Raw genomic sequence first — 20,454 nt, 5'->3', positions numbered from 1 at the left:
ATGTTCCTCAATTTGTTAAAAAGTGATAATACTTTACATTTAATTGACGTTGTCGATTTTGTACCGTAGGTAGGATGAATGTTTAAAAAATATTTCTGTAAAAATTCTAGTGTACACGCATAATGTATAGGATATTCCATGTTGAAAATATAATATGCGCACATTAACATTTCCAAAGCTTCATAGAAACAATATGTTCTTTCAATTTGTAAACCTTCTATAAATAAATAAAACATTTGGCGTGTCACATCATCTGTAACAATAACATATACATAAAGATATAATAACAGTATTCTTAAATTTGTATAATTAGGAATAATTATAAATAAATATGATTACCTATAATAATAATGCATGGTGAGGCAAGAGGCACTTCTAATTCCTTTAAGGTTGTTCCTTCCTATATTAAATAAATAAACTTTAGTAGTAAAATTTAATGTAATATAAAATTATAATATATTTAATATAATATAAAATTATAATATGTTTAAAAAAACTTACAGGATATGTTTTAAATAATCCATTGAAGTTCTCTTTAAAATGTTTCATAATAATTTTGATTAATTTAATTTCCATTGTATCAGTTGAATCAATAATGTCATTATATCTTTTAAGATGTCCATAGTTAAGTATTTTGGTTTGCCTTTTTAACATTTGATCCTTTAAAATATTTATAGAATGTCCCATTAATTTATGATAATGCCAGAACATATACTCTTTTTGCAAAAGCATTGGCCATGAAGTTTTAATATCTTGAATTGTTAGTGGTTTATGGACGTTATTAAGGAATAATCTTTGTGCAGAATATGTTATTTCAAGATATAAATAAATTTTATTTTGAAGTTCAGAATTGTTTGCTGTAGATTCCTGTTGGAGAACCACTTGACGAAGAAACTCTGCCTTATTTTGTATTGTCGCCTCTGTTTCTGATTCATCATATTTTTCTGGTTGCCAATTGCTACATCCAGCTTTGGCAGATAAAACTTTTTTTTTGTTTTTTTAATGGTATATTTAAAGTTTGACTTAAAGATCTTTTCATATGTGGTCTATTAAGATAAGAATTTCTGTCTCGAAGTTTCAAATATAGTGTGTATATTCCATCGCCAAAACGATTACCATCTTCGTCCATATCTTGAAATGTTTGTGGATATTTATCAACAATTTTTTTGGCTATTATCTTAAATGCTTTCGATGGAATAAATTCTTGCATGTTTCTCATTTCAGATACTACACGATTTACAACAGCGTGTATTACATATTTGTTGCGTTTTCCTATTTCTAATTCCTTAAGCACTGTAGATTCCAAGGCATCGTAAGGTATACGAAAATTTGTCCAAATCTCTTCAACATTTGATTGTCTTTTAGTATGTAATATATTGATCGGTGATGAGACACGTCGAGGGCTTGATGAAGATGATAAAGATTCACTTAAATTAGAAGTTATAGAGACAGGATGCCGTACTGTGTAAATTTGTTTCCTGTTGAGATAACCAAGACTCTTCTGATTGTAATAAAATTAAAGTCTCAGCAGAACAAAATTTTAAAACGTCATTGTCATCAATAACTGTATCTCAAAATTTCAAGAGCGTCCGCAAGGGGGGGCAAATGGGGCACTTGCCAGCCCCCCCCCGTGGAAAAGCAAATTTTTTCACAAATTCTTGTTTTCGACGCTTCTTTGAAATTTCTACTTAATAAATTAAATCATGTATTAATTTGTGAAAATTTGTTAAAATTTGTTATAACAATAAAGGTGCTTTTTTATACAGCGAATTTTTCGTTGTGTGAATTTGTTATTCTGTTGCTAGCAGAGTTGCAAGCAGTTGCAAAATTCCAACTCGAGAGTCACAAAGTCATGGCGGTGGAGGAGCACGCACGGACATGCCTTCTTGCTGCGTGCGTCCTCCCCTACCACCATGACTCTGTGACTCTCGAGTTGGAATCTTACAACTCTGGTCGCTAGGCGTCGCATACTTACAACTCTTTACTCGTGTACAAAGTACAGCCACGAATAGCATAAGTAGACAGCTCTAGAAACTGTTTACTCACACAGTTTGTCACACTATTTGTGCCTTTACTTTCTCATACGCTGATTTTTAAGTCTCGCGACTATTTGCAAGTATTAAAATTTTACATTGATTATTTGTTTAATCTTTGAAAATAAACAGAGATATCGTTTTATTAAAAATCCAGACTTGAAAATGATAATTCTCAAGAAGAATCTTATCCTTCCACCTCCACGTCATCAGTTAGTTTTTGTTCTTTTAATGATCTTTCCACATCAATTCAAGATACTCCTACTGCCGATGTAATCGTTTCTCAAAATTTTGAAAAATACGACATAGGACATTATATCGATTTAAAATTATCTAACGAGCAGAAATATGATGTAATGACTAATATTTGGATTCGTCCGGAAAAATATAATTTTAAAAATGAAGGGCAACAGCGAAATTTTCGTACCGATTGGTTAAAATTATATTCATGGTTAGCATACTTTGAAATTTCTGGAGGTGGTTTGTGCAAATTTTGCGTTATTTTTAAACAAAATGTACATAGAGGTTTCCAAAGTGCTTTTATTATAAAAGCGTTTAACAAATATAAAATGTTCCACGAAGTTGCACATAATCACGAAAAATCACAATGGCATATAAATGCTGTTGCAGATGGTACAAATTTTCTTCATATTACGCAAAATAAACAAGCAAGCATTATTAATCAAAATTCCGATTCCAGAGCTAAATTAATTAAAATAAATCGAAAGAAACTAGAGCCCATTATATCTACAATTGTCTCCTGTGGTACACATGATCTTCCATTGCGCGGTAAAAAATCAGATGAAGGAAATTTCAGAGATTTGCTGAAGTTTTGAATTAAATCTGATGATATTTTAAAAGAGCACTTACAAGCAAACCTACCCAACTGTTACACTCCGATTTTGATGAGCTTTGAATATGTTGTAGTCTAGGTCAAAATAAGAGACACGTATTTTTTTATAAGGGCCCATACGCACTTTTAGGGGATGAAACACCTCTTTGAAGAAAAAGACTTTTTTTTTCGAAGCGTATATCGTCGAAACTATAAGAGATAGAAAAAAATGTTCTAATTAAAAGTTAAATGGCATGAAAAGTACTATACAACAGTGATAAAAAAATTTTTTTTTTTAATTTTTTTTGTACTTTTCCTCATCACCTACCAATTTTTTTCAAAATTTTTATTTCTTTTTATAAGCGGAATAAAGTTTATTTTATTACAAATCCAACGATGTATAACAAAGTTATATTCCGACATTCCCATTTGCCAAAAATAATTAAAAACTTCTCTATACTCATGGTACGCGCACCCGTCCGTGTGCTACGGAAGTGTCCCTTTCCAATTTTGACGAGTTTTTAATATGTTGTAATACACATAAAAATATGGGACACGCATTTTTTATACGCCCATATGACCGTTAAGGGGGTGAAACACGCTGTTGAAAAAAATTGATTGTTTAATTTCTGAGGTAATACTGTCGAAACGGTAAAAGATATAAAAAAAAGTTTCAAATAAAAGTTTTATGGCTTTCTATGTACTTTATAACCGTTCGCTCAGGTTTTTTGAAAATGTCATTTTTCTCAAAATCTTCTTCCCTCCTCTTCTAAATTTTTGAAAAATTTAAAATTTATCTTATATCAAAACTTATAGCCTAACAACAAATTTAAACATGTATGATAAAGTTGTAGCCCAAAGACACATTTTTCAGAAATCAACTAATTAATATAGAAATAGAATAAATAGAAAACAACATATTAAAAACTCGTCAAAATTGGAAAGGGACACTTCCGTAGCACACGGACGGGTGCGCGTACCATGAATATAGAGAAGTTTTTAATTATTTTTGGCAAATGGAAATGTCGGAATATAACTTTCTTATACATCGTTGGATTCGTAATAAAATAAACTTTTTTCCGCTTATAAAAAGAAATAAAAATTTTGAAAAAAATTGGTAGGTGATGAGGAAAAGTATAAAAAAAATTAAAAAAAAAAATTTTTTTTATCACTGTTGTATAGTACTTTTCATGCCATTTAACTTTTAATTAGAACATTTTTTTCTATCTCTTATAGTTTCGACGATATACGCTTCGAAAAAGAAAAGTCTTTTTCTTCAAAGAGGTGTTTCATCCCCTAAAAGTGCGTATGGGCCCTTATAAAAAAATACGTGTCTCTTATTTTGACCTAGACTACAACATATTCAAAGCTCATCAAAATCGGAGTGTAACAGTTGGGTAGGTTTGCTTGTTAGAAGGGGCAAAGGATGCTCAATACACTTCAGTGAGAATTGAGCATGAACTAAACAACATTTGCGAAAAAGTTATTACTAAAGATATTGTGAAATTAGCTAATGCATCCGAAGGCTTCTCAATTTTAGCCGATGAAACAGCAGACATTGCTGGAGTCAAACAACTTTCATTTGGAATCAGATTTGCTTTTTTTCAGGACGAAAAATTGACCTTGCATGAAGAATGTTTGGGATATGTTGCATTAAAAAAATTTGACGCTCATTCCATTGCAAATGTGATTTTAGAGAAATGCAAAAAATTAAATTTAAATATGGAAAAATGTGTGGGTCAAGGCTATGATGGGTGTTCAACCATGGCAGGAAAAGAAAATGGAGTAAAAGCCATTATTCAATGCAAATACCTAAATATTAATTTTATCCATTGCGCCTTACATAGATTAAATTTAGTAGTCAATGACTTGAATGCACTACCAGAAATTTGAAACGCAATTGGAACAATCAAAGAAATAATTAAATTTTTCAGGGAGAGTAACATTCAAAGACAGTTAATTCCTTCAATTCCAATGCTTTGTCAAACTCGATGGTCTAAACAACATAAATCTATTCGTAAATTTAAAGAGGGATTTATAAAAATTTTGGATAAACTTGATAAAATTTCGAATAGTACAAGCGATGCTAAAACTAAGACCTATATGCTCTATTGTGCTGCCACAAAGCCACCGTTTGTGATATGTTTATTTATTATTTCCAAATATTCAACTTTATTGGAACCAATTACGCATAAATTGCAAAATAAAGACATCAATTTAATTGATGCTCAAAATCATATTAAACAATTGGTTGCAATATTAGATCACGATCGACAGAGTGATGTCTTTACATATATTTACAAAGAATGTAAGGATTTGTGCACGGAGCTTGATATTCAATTAAAAATACCCCGAACTGCTACTCACCAGACGAAAAGAGCAAATTATAATACAAATGACCCACATACTTATTATAAACTATCAATATTTTTACCGGATATTGACTCAATTAAAACTTCATTAAATACGAGATTTTCAGAAGAAAATACCACTGTTTTTCAGCTCTTTAATATCTACTATACCACAAGAACTACGTAAGTTGATCACGATCAATGTAACGATATATTTCAATCTATCAAAAAGACTTACAAATGTAATTTAAAAGAAGAAAAACGTGCTTGATATCAAATAGTAAATTCAAACCCTGATTTATCTACAGCTGAAGATATGATTAAAGCTGCAAAATTTGTACCTAAGATACAAAGTTTGCTTCTTATATCTTCAGCTTTACCAGTAACTACAGCCACCATTAAACGATCCTTCAGTACGTTACGGCGAGTAAAAACTTGGCTACGATCAACAATGTGCCAAGATCGTATTAACGGCCTTTGCATGCTAAGTGTACACAGAGAACGAATAAAAAAGGAAGATCAGGAATTTATAAAAAAGATAATAGATGATTTTGCCCTCAATGATAGGAGAATTGCACTTGCATTTTCTAACACAAATACAACATAAAATTAAAACATAACTTTAATATCAAAACATACAATATATGATATATAAAAGAAAAAAAAGTAAAATTATTAAAAAAAACTTAAAAACATTAATACATTTTTTGTTAATTTGTAAAATAAAAAATAGGCAATAAAATTTAAATAAAATATAAAATATTTATAAAGTACTAAAAAATATTTCAATAAAATGTAAAAAATTAAATAAAAAACAATAAAAATATAACAAATCTTTCTTTGCATACACCTACCTTGTCGCGGTGAGAAAGCTTCTTAACAAAAAGGTGTATATAATTAAAGAAACAAAGAAATGTATAACATTTTGGGATGAAAAAATTGCCCCCCCACTGAAAAAAATCCTGCGGACGTCCTTGATCCTTTTCCATAACAAGGACAGAACTAGTAATGCCAAGCTTTACATTACTTTTAGTAATAAGTTCTGATAACATATTTTCAGACTGATTAATTACTAATGAAATTTTTTGCTTTCTATCGGCAAACCAAACTTTGAACAAATACGACATCTGCAAAATAAAAAATATATACATTGTGACGTGGCAGTTTTGTCTGTCTCGCCACTTCGTCCTCCGCCTAAGCGTAGCACAAGGAGGCGCGTATGACGGGGCCGGGCACTCAGCGAGAGAGCGAAATCTCCGGCAGGACTGCGGAGCGTATTATTTTGTTTACTCATTCGCGGCTTATTTCATGTAACCGCGGGCACCTCGACAAACGTCGCCTAAGAACAAGCGGTGGCGAGGGAGACGGACAGCGGCAGGAAAAAGAGAAGGCGATCGTCCAGGGCCGGCGCACCGGAGACCGCCGACGGAGAGGAGGACGAAACAAGACGTGGCGACAGATAAGCGCCACGCAAAAGAGGTTCGCAAGTGGCACGGCTGATGGACAGGCTGGGGCGGACGAACGGCCAGGACGAGGGCCGTCGAATGCCGGCTGTCCATCGAGGAGGGTAGCGGCAAAGAATCGTCGCAGAGAAATTCTGCCGCTGTCGTCCGCGAGGACGACGAGAGCGACGAGGATGTCGGATGCCGAAGGGGACCGCACGACACCTGCGGAGACCCGACACTACGCTGCCGTGACGTCACGGCTAGATAAGGGCGGCCACTGATAGGCCGCCGCTAGGCGCAAGGATATCGCGCACCCTGTGGGAGGGGTAGCGCTCATCGATCGCGCACCGAGCGCGATCCTTTCGGCTTTTGCGTGCGACCCGGCGATCCCTGCTGTGCGAAGCGTGAGCGAGCGTGCGAGATATCGGGAGATATCGGCTGGTGATATCGGGAGCGGCTATCGGAGAGTGTGCCAGGTCCGGACAAGTCCCCGCGGATCGAGGAGCGGAGGAAGAACCGTGCTGGAGTCGAGGTGACCCGTCTAACCGCTGTGTAAAGCCACGAGCTGTCGGTGTCGACCGGCTCGCGTTCTGAGGTGGAGCCATTAGGTTAGTGTGCGAGTGCATCCGCTGCGTGGCGATTGAACGCACCTTGCTTCTTAGTGTTTGGCTGGCTCTCCGCCTCAAGCACGAGACCTCGTCGAGGCACCCAGCTGTCGGCTGCCGCGTGTGTTTGAGCCGTCCCGCCGTAGAAGCTCGCGAACGACCAGCTTCCCGGAAAGCCGCAAAGCCCTCGGCACGTGCGTGAGTCGTGTTACGGCCGTGATCATACGGCCGCCCGAGATATCGGTGAATTGGTGTATCGCGCGAGTTCTATTAATTTTGTAGTGCGGTTCCGGCGACTGCGTGTCGCCGGCGCGACTCTTTTTGCGCAGCGTACTTTGTCTCGAAATTGCTGGATTCGCCTTAGCGAAGGCTCGGCGTTCACGTACTTGCCGCCTCGTTCAGAACGCGCGTGATTGGCTGCCGCGCTTCGCGCGGAGCCAGTCGTCGTGATCGGCGCGTGTGGCGTAATTATGGTATGAGCTGAGATAATTCCCGCGTCCGGCTTATTAATTTCTTTTGTCAACTCCTTATCTCTTTGTCTTTCTTTCTTACGTTAACCGCTATTTTTTTTTTACTTTATTGTATGCCGTCTTTATTATGCCCTGCAATATATGTGATCTCTGTTACATCGGCCCGATTTTACTTAATTTCTCGCCTACCCGTCTCCTCCCGTAAGAGAGTCGCTTCGTCCCTGTCTCCGCTACCCCGCCCTTCTACCGATTAGAGGAGCTAGCTGGCCGCGTGCGAGCGACAATTTCGCGTTTCGGCATGACGCATTCTCGCGTGGATCCATGTTTAGAGTTGAAAAGTGTACCCGGAGACGCGATCGGTATTATCGCGACTGGCGCCCAATCTCACAATTTGGTGCGAGCATTTGGTGTTTCTCGGTTCGTTCGTCGCTCCAGCGCGTGTTTCGCGAGTTATTCCGTTGTTTGATCGCGTATTTCGCCGTTGCTCTCCGGCGTCAGAAAAATACGTGACAACATACAACTTACACATTATAAATGCTTATAACCCAATGAGCAGATAATATTTTTTAAATGGTTTTTTAATGTTTTTTAAATAAAACTTTATTAAAAGAACGTTAATAAAGTTAATAAAATTTTATTAAAGTAACAGTATTTTTTTAATGTCTTTTAAATGTTTTTTTAATAAAATTTTATTTGAAAAACATTAAAAAAACATTTAAAAAATATTATCTGCTTATTGGCAAGTATTACTTACATTTTAAAAAGCAAATTTATAAATCCACAGGAGCATATTTAAAAATATAAATGGGAATCAAGTGTAAAGAAGTTTCGAGAACAGGATGTGGTGTAAGTAGAGAAGAGTATGGATATAAAAAGATTTTGTCTGTTTTACATTCTTGACTCTTAACTTCAAATGGTTCATATATTCCAAAATCAGAATTATATATAATTTCTGTTGTTGTACCAACAAAATATACGTTACTATAACTACTGTTTATTAAAATATATTTAATTTTACATATAATAAAATAACCATAATTATTTTTTCCTACGCAGATGCACATATCTGTTTTATACATAATGCCTCTAAAAGTAATTTGTAAAGCGACGTATTTAAAGTTTTCATTTTTGTTATTGTAAAAATAATCTGTTATAACGGAAGAAATATTGATACTATTAGGAGTATAAATAAATTTCCGCCGTTTTTTTTATCAAAAATTGGGCATTTATTGTGAAAGAACAGTATCTAATGTTTTATTCGAAGTATTGTCCATCGCTAGCCACTACTTTTTCCCATCTTTCTGGCAGCATACGGATACCGCGATGAAAGAATGCTTCATCTTTTCAAGCTATCCACAAATCGACCCAATTGTTTGTATCTTCATGTCTATAATGTGAAGTGTTGCTCAGACAGGCCATGCGCCATCGATCGAAACAGGTAGTAATCAGAAGTAGCAATGTCTAGTGAATACGGCGGGTGGGGTAAAACTTCCCAATTGAGTGTTTCCAAATAGGTTTTGACTGGCGCCGCAACATGTGGACGAACATTATCATGCAGAAGAATAACTTTGTCGTGTCTGGAGTAGTAGTGGGCACGCTTTTCCTTGAGTACTCGGCTCAATCTCATCAATTGTGTTCGATAGAGAGCCCCAGTAATGGTTTCATTCGGTTTGAATAACTCATAATACACGACACCAAGCTGATCCCACCAAATACACAACATGAGCTTTTTTCCATAAATGTTCGGCTTGGATGTCGATGTTGAAGCAGGTGGTCCCCATGATTTCTTCTTCTTTGGGTTATCGTAATGAATCCATTTTTCATCACCAGTGACTATACGATGCAAAAAACCCTTTCGTTTATGCCTGGCAAGCAGCATTTCACATGTGAAAAATCGGCGTTCAACGTTTCTCGGCTTCAGTTCATATGGAACCCAGTTTCCTTGTTTTTAAATCATTCCCAATGATTTTAAGCGATGTGAAATTGCTGGTTGAGTCACTCCTAATGTAAGTGCAAGTGCTTCTTGCGTTTGGCACGAGTCTTCATCTAATAATGTTTCCAATTCCGCGTCTTCGTACACTTTCGGCCTTCCGCTACGTTCTTTGTCTTCGACGTCAAATTCACCGTTCTTAAACTTGTGAAACCACTCACGGCAACTTCTCTCACTTAAGGCAGCCTCACCATATGCTTCTACAAGCAATCAATGCGCTTCGGCTGCAGATTTCTTCAAATTAAAGAAGTAAATCAAAAGCTCCCGCAAATGACGCTTATTCAGCTCAAAACTCGACATTTTCGCACGAAAAAAGATATATGACGCTGATACAAAATCGCTAATATTTTAAGGTTATGTTGTTGCCAGATGTCCAACCTTACGATATAACGTTTTACAACAGACAATTTCAACCATAACATACTAGTGGCGCTATTTTTTTGAAACGGCGGAAACTTATTTATACTCCTAATAAAATTTTCTGAAATATATTCTTCTGCATTATCTGCTATTACGAAAGTACAATACGTATTTTTAGAACAGTGACTTTGTAAAAGTTGATGTTTCTGTGATAATAATTTAGTTAGGTTCTTAAAATTTTGTGAATGCTTAATGATATTCTTAAAATATTTATGTTTACTTTCAAATCGCAAAGTCCATAAATGTTTAAGTGGACCAAAAGCTAAAATCAAATAAGGATAATGAGAAATATAATGATGTTTTGGCCTTAATTTGATATCCGGAAAACATTTTAACCTTAGCAATAAATATTCATTAATTTTTTCTTGTAATAACGCAATTTGATTAAAAGATAAAGCAGGAGCGCATATCAAAAAACAAATTTCTCGGAGATGCAGCATAGACATTTATATATTTACAAGACTGTTAACTTGCCTGAAATACATGGCCACAAAAAGTATGTATAAAACTCATGGCGCATGCGTACGAAGCAAGCGGTATGCATACATATAAAATATCTATCCATATCATTGATATAAAGAATTCATAAGTATTAGAAAAACAAAACAGAAATACACACACACACAAACATTTTTATTTTGTTTTTTACCGCTTACGTCAGGCTATGTAATACATTTTGTTGCCATCTTTAGGCTCGGTAAATAAGGGAGTCAACAGTCTAGTAAATATATAAATGTCTATGAGATGCAGTACTAATAACCAAATATTATTTTCAGTATCTTTAACCGAATCAAAAACAGCTAAAGGAAATATTAGTAATAATCTTTTAATCTGACTTGCGGTACCTGTAATTTTACAAGCTGTAGCTTTTATAAAAGGTATATTATTACTTTCATTTTCATTAAAAATTTTAATTTTTTTCAGTCGAAAATTTAGTAATTCAAAACTAAACCAAGATTCTTTAACAAAGTATTTAATGCAGTACATAAAATCATAAGGAACAATACCTTCAAAAAGGTCGTGAGCTATACAAGGTGGCAATCCTGGATTACATACATGAAAATGATCAAGTTTATTCAAAGGCGAATTTCTTTTTATACCTTTTACAATTTTCATCTCTGTTTCCGCTTGTTTCACATGTAAGTTATAGTTGCTTGAATTTCTGTTTATATTTGTACATACATGTTTTAATTGCAATTGGTTCTGAGTTATATCACAAAAACGACAAAAATATTCGGAAGAATGAAAATTTTCTGTAAAACCACCTATTTGGTGACTTCCTAAATTATCACCTAACATAGCAACTACAGTACCAAAAAAATTAGTTATTTTATTACAAACAGAAATAACTATTCCATCTCTTTCTAATGTTCTTAAATCATTTATTAAAGGTTCCAATATCTTCTCCCAACCAAAAAATGTGATATGTTTTTCATAACATAGAATGACAAGTTGTATATGTTCAACTTTTGACCTGAGATAAGCAGGTAAATTTCCTAGGACCATATACACACCGACAAGTTTAAATTTCTTTTTCGATGCACCTAACGGATTACATACCTCAAATGCATCTTGATATAATATAATTTGTAAAGCATTTTTATTGTTATTAAAAAAATTATTATTTTTTATTATACTACCGCTTTGTATATCAGATAATATGTTATTGTCATAATAATTTTGAGAATTTAAACAAAATTGTTGAATGTCAAAATTTTGTAATAAAACTGTTAATGTTTCCAAAATAGGAATATAATGATAATCGCATTCTTCGTGATTGTTACCAAATCCTAAATTTATTCGTTTGGGTGACACAATATTGAAGTTTTTTTGAAAGTATTTATTTCTCAAATATGTATTTCTAAGACAACCATTTACAGGACTGTAGACATTTGAAAAGAGATTATAACTATTTTGAAACATACCTTTAATTTTTTCTTTAACGTCATCTTGTAAGTCACTCTCCGTTAAAGTAGTAATAAAATGTTGTCGAATAAGTTCGATTATAGATGACATACTATCTATTACAGCTTGTAAAGCACGTTCCGTTAAAAAATATTTTGTTGATAAATTCAAGTATAATTCTGATATAGCTTTTACATAATGCATTGCATTATCGGAAATCTGAATCGAAGTTTGTTCTGATTCAAAGTTACAATTATTAGTACCAAAATTATTGTCAGTATCTGAATCTCTTTGATTATTGGTATCAATACGTTGTTTATTCAAACTATTATATGAATGATATCTATATATGTGTACTGCGTAAGAATTGACTGTTTTGAAAATTACATTGGTAAAACAATCTGAGTAACTACAATAGATTCCAATTTTATTTTGTTTTATGTGATTGTACAGATGTGTATTAAAATCTCTTCTACTTGTAAAACAGACATTACAATTCCTTTCTTTGCAACAATAAGTTGTGTTATTACGCGTATTATCTCTTGTATGCCATCTAAGAATATGTTTCTTAAAATTTAAATATCTATTAAATTGTTTTCCACAATTTTTAAAAAAGCATGTTATTTTTAGATTGGGCATATTTTTGTGGAAAACTTGATGTTTGTTGTATAATAATATAGAAGGAAACGTATGGTTGCACATATGACATCTTGACATTATTAATTCAAAATTATTTATCAAAATAAAAGGAAAAATGTAATTGCAAAAGAAACATAAAGAAAAGACGAAAACGTATTCAATCCAAAGTGCAGGAACTGTAACAAATTAATCAAAAAAAAATTTTCATTAGGTTTATAAAGATATTTTTAGTATCATCTTATAAACATTCACCGACATATACACAAATGACATTTATTATTAAAAATTCACTGCACTTAATTATTGTTTAAATTATAATGCTTAATTAAGTATCTACTATCCCTGTTCTATTGTTGTAGCCGTTTTCAAAATATTTGTTTTTATATTAATGAGTTTGTATATATTTTTATTAGAATAATTACTTATCTTTTTCTTCTTAAATAATGGTACATTTACATAAAAAAATAATAAATATCATTATATAATGTAATATTACAAATATTTGTATATTTACATAAAGAATAATAAATATTACCATTATATAATGTGATATTACAAATATTTGTATATTTACATAAAAATTATAAAATATTAACATTTTATGCAATATCCGACTTTAGAATCAAAGGGACGATACGACAATGATAACCGAAATGGTAAAGAAGATTATTGCAACAGGTCGATTGTGATGCAATCGACGAAATTATAAAAATACATTCCGGTAATGGACAAACGTGTCCGAACACGCAGGCGTATTAGGATACTTAGCTAGGATAAAAGGGCAGATTAATACAAAACGTGTTGACTCTGCTAGCAACATACATGGACTGACTTTATTCACTAACTTATATGTGGGAGTGAGATAGCTAAACAGAAACAAAAAATGTGTTGCGCTGCGCATAGCGCTGTACGACCACAGCCCGGTCGGTAACGTTTATATATATGGGTCATTCCATGTGAAATCGAACACCGCAGGTCCAGAACAATTCTTCACCTAACAACTTCTATCTGGGCGCAAAAAATAGGTATTGATATAGACTTTTAAATGCCGTGTGGCCCGTTCCCGGATTCAAAATGGTTGATCCAATATGGCGGCTGAAAGCAGTAAAATTGCGAAAAAATGTAAATAATTGATTGTTAAACCTTTGTGAAAATGTTGTTCATGTCTCTAGGGGCTTTTTTGGCACGATAGAGATATGATATGCCTTGATGTTCAAAAAACAAGATGGCGGATGCAATATGGCGGACAGAAGCAGTGAAATTGCGAAAATGCAACGACCAACTTGGCGTAGTAGATTTGAAAAATGCTTGACATATTCCCACAGCCTCTTACGGGCACGAAAGGGATATTACATGCCTTAAATAATTATAAAAATCAAGATGACGGATTCAACATAGCGGTCAGAAAAAGTCAAAGGTACATCAAAATTAGTTTTATATAAAAGTTCGTTACTCAAAAGGATAGAAAATCTATTTTTGAGACCTTACTAATTTTTAGTAATTTGTTTAAATAAGCATTGTTCTAATAATATTAATCATTGTCGTATTATTATTTTAATTATATAAGTTTTATCATAATTAATTAATTCTTATTGTAATAATATAATCATGCTCTCACACATTGTGTTGTGTAGTTACGTTCGCGTCCGCTAGGAGGCGAGCATAGGTAGCGGCGCACTCGCAAGAGAAATTGCGACCCTGCGTTCTTAAGTATGACTGGCTGTGGAGCTCGCAGCTACGGATATATTTGACAAATTTTCCATGTCAGTACTTTCTACATTTGCAAACAGTTCTTCTTAGGACTACTTTTTCAATCACTTTTTTTGAGAAATACTTTTTAAATCAGTTCTTTCTTGTGACTACCCTTCAGAACAGTTTTTTCAAGATTACTCTTTGAATTAGTCCTTTTAAGGACTATCTGTAACGATGAGCACTATTTCTCAAAAATTGAGGCATGGTGATAGGTGTGTTAATCCTTTTATGACCAACGACGCTGATAATCATATCGGAAAAAACTTACGTTCCATTACTTCGTCATTGCTCAAAAAATTCCCTTCATTAGATCCGAAATCAAAAATTTGCCATTCATGTAGAAAGAGAGCATATGCATTGAATACATTCGATCTTGATGTCAGTGATGAAAACCTCAACACCACTAATCTTAGTACTGAACAATCAGAAGGGAAGCGTTATCAAAAAACGATTTCAAGAGAAGAAGAGTTGGAAGAGATATTGAATGCTTTGAAAGATAAGTTCTCCAGCTTACCATACAATGACCCTGATCGAATGCGCATATTAACTATCGCTCCTCTAAGTTGGTCCATTCGAAAGATTGCGTCAAAGTTCGGTACCACAATACACATGGCTAAAAAAGCGAAAGATCTCAGATCTTCAAAAGGGATTCTACCAAAAATAACATCTAAAGTTGGTCAGAGCTTACCCGACGAGACAGTTGAGAAAGTGAAACAATTTTACGTCAATGACTCAAATAGTAGAATCATGTCCGGAAAAAAAGAAGTAGTTTCTTTAAAAAGTGATGGGAAAAAAACTATAGAACAAAAACGTCTTGTACTTTATAATCTGAAAGAGCTTCATGCTAAGTACAAGGAAGAAAATATTGATCATCCTGTTGGTTTTTCCAAATTTTGCCAATTGAGTCCAAAATATTGTGTTCTTACTGGTGCATGCGGTACTCATTCCGTGTGCGTTTGTGTTACGCATCAGAACTGTAAGCTGATGCTTGATGCGATCAATGTAGCTTATTTAACGAAGAACTTGGAAGAACCAATTAAAGATTACAAAGACTGTCTCAAGGCTATTATGTGCCAGAAACCGAAACCGGAATGCCATTTGAATAATTGTGTAACCTGTCCTGGAACAGATAAACTTTATAACCTCTTTACTCGCCCTCTCGATGAAGCTGAGGTTACTGAAGTTCTTTTTAGCGTTTGGGAGTCAAGAGATAGAGCCACTCTACGGACTGATAATTTTCCTGTGGAAGATTTCATGCAAGAATTGTGTGCAAAACTGATCAACTTAAAGACTCATCACTTTATCGCAAAAGAACAGTCATCTTATTTGGAAAACCTAAGGACTAATCTAAAAAATGGGGAAGTACTCGTTCAGTGCGACTTTTCCGAAAATTATACATTTATCGTGCAAAATGCAGCGCAGGCATTCCACTACAATAACGACCAGTGCACTGTGCATCTAATTGTTTATTATTACCGGAAGGAAAGTGAAGTCAAACATCGCAGCATTCTCATCTTATCAGACTGTCTTTCCCACGACACGGCAGCTGTTTACGTTAGCCAGAAGATTATAATGCAGCAAATAAGAAAAGATTGTAATGTACAAAAATTAATATATTTCACAGATGGAGCGAAACAGCATTATAAGAATCGTTTTAATATGGCGAATTTAATACATCATGAAGATGACTTCGGTGTGAGGGCGGAATGGCATTTCCATGCTACAGCACACGGAAAAGGAGCATGCGATGGCGTGGGTGCTGCCCTGAAAAGAGGAGCAACACGAGCAAGTCTTCAAGCTTCTGCCACACATGCTATACTAACCCCAAAGGCTCTCTTCACATGGGCCAAGAAAAATTTGACAAATATAAAAGTATATTTCTATACGAAAGATGAATATGAACAAGTAAAGCAGTCTCTTGAGAAAAGATTCAGCATAGCTAAATCGATTCCGAATATACAGAAAAGTCATTCTTTCATACCAACGTCTGACAAGCAGATTGTCATCAAAAGATTTTCTAATTCTGCTACAGAAATTATATTTCCCAAACATGATACAAAAAAACGAAAGACAATGTAAACATGATTTTCTTGAATTTGAAATTTGAAGTTAAAGAATATTATCGAAAAAAAACAGAAACGGTTAGGAAGAGATAAAAAACCGAACGAGATTGAGTGAGTATGCTCATACTCTCACGCACACGCGCGCGCGCGCGCGCGCACACACACACACACACACACACACACGCGCGCGCGCGCGCGCGCGCACACGCACACATACACACACACACACACACACACACACACACGTACATGCACACAAACAAAGGGATCAGATATCCGCCACGTCCTCGTCGTTGATCCTGGATAAAGCTAAGAGCGGGAATCTGATGAATAAGCATAAATGATCAATGGAGACACTGAAAATACTTTCTCCTCTTTTGATTCTCGGATCCTTATCATTTGTCACTATTCTCTAACTTTTTCATTTAGTCCTGACGGATCATATTTGTTGTGCTATTTCGAAATCCGAAATTTCGATATCAAAATCGTAATTAGCGACCCCGACAACCACCACGAATCAAGTTTGAAGGTGATCAGTATAGTGGCGTAAAATATCGCCATTTTCAATTCATTATGTTGACCATTACAACGTGGACGACAGCCGATATGGTTTTATCTCGGAAAAAATTGATCAATTGATGTAATGAACACTGTTTTCCTATAATTTTCGTTACGTTTTTCAGTTTTGATGTACCTTTGACTTTTTCTGACCGCCATGTTGGATCCGTCATCTTGATTTTTATAATTATTTAAGGCATGTAATATCCCTATCGTGCCCGTAAGAGGCTGTGGAAATATGTCAAGCATTTTTCAAATCTACTACGCCAAGTTGGTCGTTGCATTTTCGCAATTTCACTGCTTCTGTCCGCCATATTGCATCCGCCATCTTGTTTTTTGAACATCAAGGCATATCATATCTCTATCGTGCCAAAAAAGCCCCTAGAGACATGAACAACATTTTCACAAAGGTTTAACAATCAATTATTTACATTTTTTCGCAATTTTACTGCTTTCAGCCGCCATATTGGATCAACCATTTTGAATCCGGGAACGGGCCACACGGCATTTAAAAGTCTATATCAATACCTATTTTTTGCGCCCAGATAGAAGTTGTTAGGTGAAGAATTGTTCTGGACCTGCGGTGTTCGATTTCACATGGAATGACCCATATATATATATATGGGCATTCTCCGTCAAAAAGGCCACCCCTGCTGCCCATTTCAATTTTTGAGATAAAATGTTCGAAAAGGGCTTAAAATTTTCATTGAAATGTCTATTTCTCGATTCCGTTTGGCCTTTTGGAAAATTCAAAATGGCGGACCTAATATCACGGCTAGAATGAAAAAAGCCTTTGAAAAAATACATAATAACGTGAATAAATGTGCAAGATATGACGTAGCAGAGGTCTAATCCTTATGTGTAAGTGTGTGAGTGTGTGTGGGGGGGGGGGGGGGGGGGATACGCGCGCTTATACGCGTGCGTGTATAAATGAATCACGTAAAAATCCTTGCTCAACATGGTCTGGCTATCAAGACATTTGCATACAAAATTTCGAATCATTTCATTATCCTTGTCCTGAAAAAGTACGTCACAAAAAACCTACGGTACAGAAAATATTGTTCTTTAAAAAACATTTTCTCCACAGAATAATAGTAAGATTACTTAAAATTACTTTGAAACTTATATTATCCCTCATAACATTTTTTACAATTGCAAATGTTGGCAACAGATTAGTTAGTAGAAAAACCGCAAACAGAAAACATACTTTGTTATAGTCAATTATGGTAGCACACTTTTGTTAATATGCAATAATCTTGGTAAAATATATGACAGAGTGGTTAACAGTAAGCAAATGTCGAACATATTGATGACAGATTGTTAACAAACGCCAAGCAGTTTTTTTATTGCAAATAGTGTTAGCAAACATCACGTAAAAATGCAGCAGCATCTGTTGATCAAAATACATAAGATTGACAGTCGATAGCGAACAAGTCAATCGAATATATTGACGACATATTCACTGCTTGAACCCAAAAGATCTATCTTCAAAGTCGTACACCTGCGAGTAGTACGCGGTATCGCCGCTAGATGGATGTGGCAGTGCTTATATCTCGTACATAAAAAACTACACATATGGAATAAAAGGCACAGCAATATTTTTTCATTTTTCAGATTTTCTCGTCTTGTTTTGGATTAGAGAACCTTATCACAATATATTTATTAGTCACAGAATTTATCGAGTTAATTAATTATAGTTTGCAATTCAGTCAATCAATAAGTTTTTTTATGTTAAATAGAATATTCAACTCACGTTTTTGTCTCTTCTTTATCGACTTTTACTTTTTCTACAATTATTCCAATTATCTCTTACCTGTACCACATCCAAAAAAAAAAATGTCGGCTAAATCTCGTACAGATAGATGTATGAATCCATTCAAGAAACTTGGTGAAAAAGGACATTGTGGTAAAGATTTACGAGTGATACCAAAATTCATTCGGGACAAATTTCCTGAGATACCGACTAATTCTAAAATTTGTTGTGCATGTAGGAAAAAAAGTAGGACTGAATATGTTGATATGTCTTTAGATGAATCTAATGATTGTGTCACAAATATGGAATGTGATGGAAGCTCATTAACAATGGATATTGATAATTCAGAGATTTCTTATAATGAAGATAACATTCGATCACTTAGAGAAATTGAACTGGAAGAAATGCTTGATGGTCTTAAACAAAAATTTTCCACCTTGAAACACAATGATCCTTTAAGGGTGCGAATTCTCACTATAGCTCCGTCGTCTTGGAGTGTGAGAAAAATAGTAAAAGAATTTGGTGCATCACGATATTTAGCAAAAAAATCTAAGGAATTGAAATTCAACCATGGCGTATTAGCTGATACTACTAAAAGAGTTGGGAAAGTTTTACCACAAACTACTGTTGAAAAAGTAATTGAGTTTTATAATAGTGATATAAACAGCAGGATAATGCCCGGAATGAAGAATGCCATTTTCTTAATAAATAATAATAAACGGATAATAGTGCAAAAACGTTTTTTACTATTAAATTTAAAAGAACTGCACGCCTTATTTAAAGAATCCAACCTAAAATATGATGTTAGCTTTAGTACATTTGCTAAACTTAGACCTAGAAATTGCATACTCCCTGGGGCTTCTGGAACACATTCCGTTTGTGTTTGCACAATCCATGAAAATGTCAAGTTAATGATTGATGCAATTGATGTACGGAAACTAACAGAAAATGTAGACAAGCCACTTTCCAATTATAAAGATTGTTTGAATGAAATTATATGTAAGGAATCGAATTCTGATTGCTATCTTGATAAATGTGATCAATGCCCAGGTACTACCGAGCTTTCTACAAAGCTTTCTAAACTATTGGACGATTCATGCATTTCCCATGTTCAATGTTCTTTATGGACCGGAACTGATCGATCAACTCTATTAACGCAACAGTTAAAAGTTGATGAGTTCATAAACGAGTTATGCAACAAATTACAAATTCTGAAATCTCATTCATTTATCGCCAAACAACAAACGCTTTTCATTTCAGAAAAAAAAGAGAATCTTTGTGAAGATGAAGTAATTGTCATGTTTGATTTTTCTGAAAACTATTCATATGTTTGTCAAAATGCCTCACAAGCATTTCACTTCAACAATGATCAGTGTACTGTGTTTCCTGTTATTTACTATTATAAAGAAAATTCTGAATTGAAGCACAAGAGTAATGTATTTTTATTAGAGAGTTTGAAACACGATACCGCTGCCGTTTACACTGTACAAACATTATTAATTCCAGAGATTTTAAAAAATGTCAAAAATCTTAAAAGAGTATTATACATGACGGATGGGGCGAAACAGCATTTTAAAAATAAATTTCAGATTGCTAACTTAGTGCATCATAAACATGATTTCAATATTCAAGCAGAAT

The 20,454-nt window shown here is 34.4% G+C and overlaps 1 protein-coding gene and 1 pseudogene across 1 annotated transcript; one reads left to right on the top strand and one right to left on the bottom strand.

Moving 5' to 3' along the window:
- Positions 1–516: 516 nt before the first annotated feature.
- LOC113004628 lies at positions 517–12,162 on the bottom strand (annotated as a pseudogene).
- Positions 12,163–14,200: 2,038 nt separating this feature from the next.
- Positions 14,201–15,548, top strand: LOC120357227. The gene is made up of 2 exons (XM_039447249.1): positions 14,201–15,077; positions 15,124–15,548. Exons 1-2 carry the CDS (start codon positions 14,617–14,619, stop codon positions 15,152–15,154), a joined length of 492 nt encoding a protein of 163 aa, XP_039303183.1. The 5' UTR covers positions 14,201–14,616; the 3' UTR covers positions 15,155–15,548.
- Positions 15,549–20,454: the final 4,906 nt, after the last annotated feature.

This window comes from Solenopsis invicta, chromosome 3, assembly GCF_016802725.1.
Source record: "Solenopsis invicta isolate M01_SB chromosome 3, UNIL_Sinv_3.0, whole genome shotgun sequence".
NCBI lineage: Eukaryota > Metazoa > Arthropoda > Insecta > Hymenoptera > Formicidae > Solenopsis > Solenopsis invicta.
The sequence above is the reverse complement of the archived record's forward strand: the minus strand, read 5'-3'. Positions and strand labels throughout refer to the sequence as shown.

Excerpts from the sequence above, each read along its gene's own strand:
- LOC120357227 (XM_039447249.1), top strand. The coding sequence starts at position 14,617 with ATGAGCACTATTTCTCAAAAATTGAGGCATGGTGATAGGTGTGTTAAT. Across the intron at positions 15,078-15,123 it reads AAAAAAGCGAAAGATCTCAG|AGCTTACCCGACGAGACAGT; the intron begins ATCTTCAAAAGG and ends AAAGTTGGTCAG.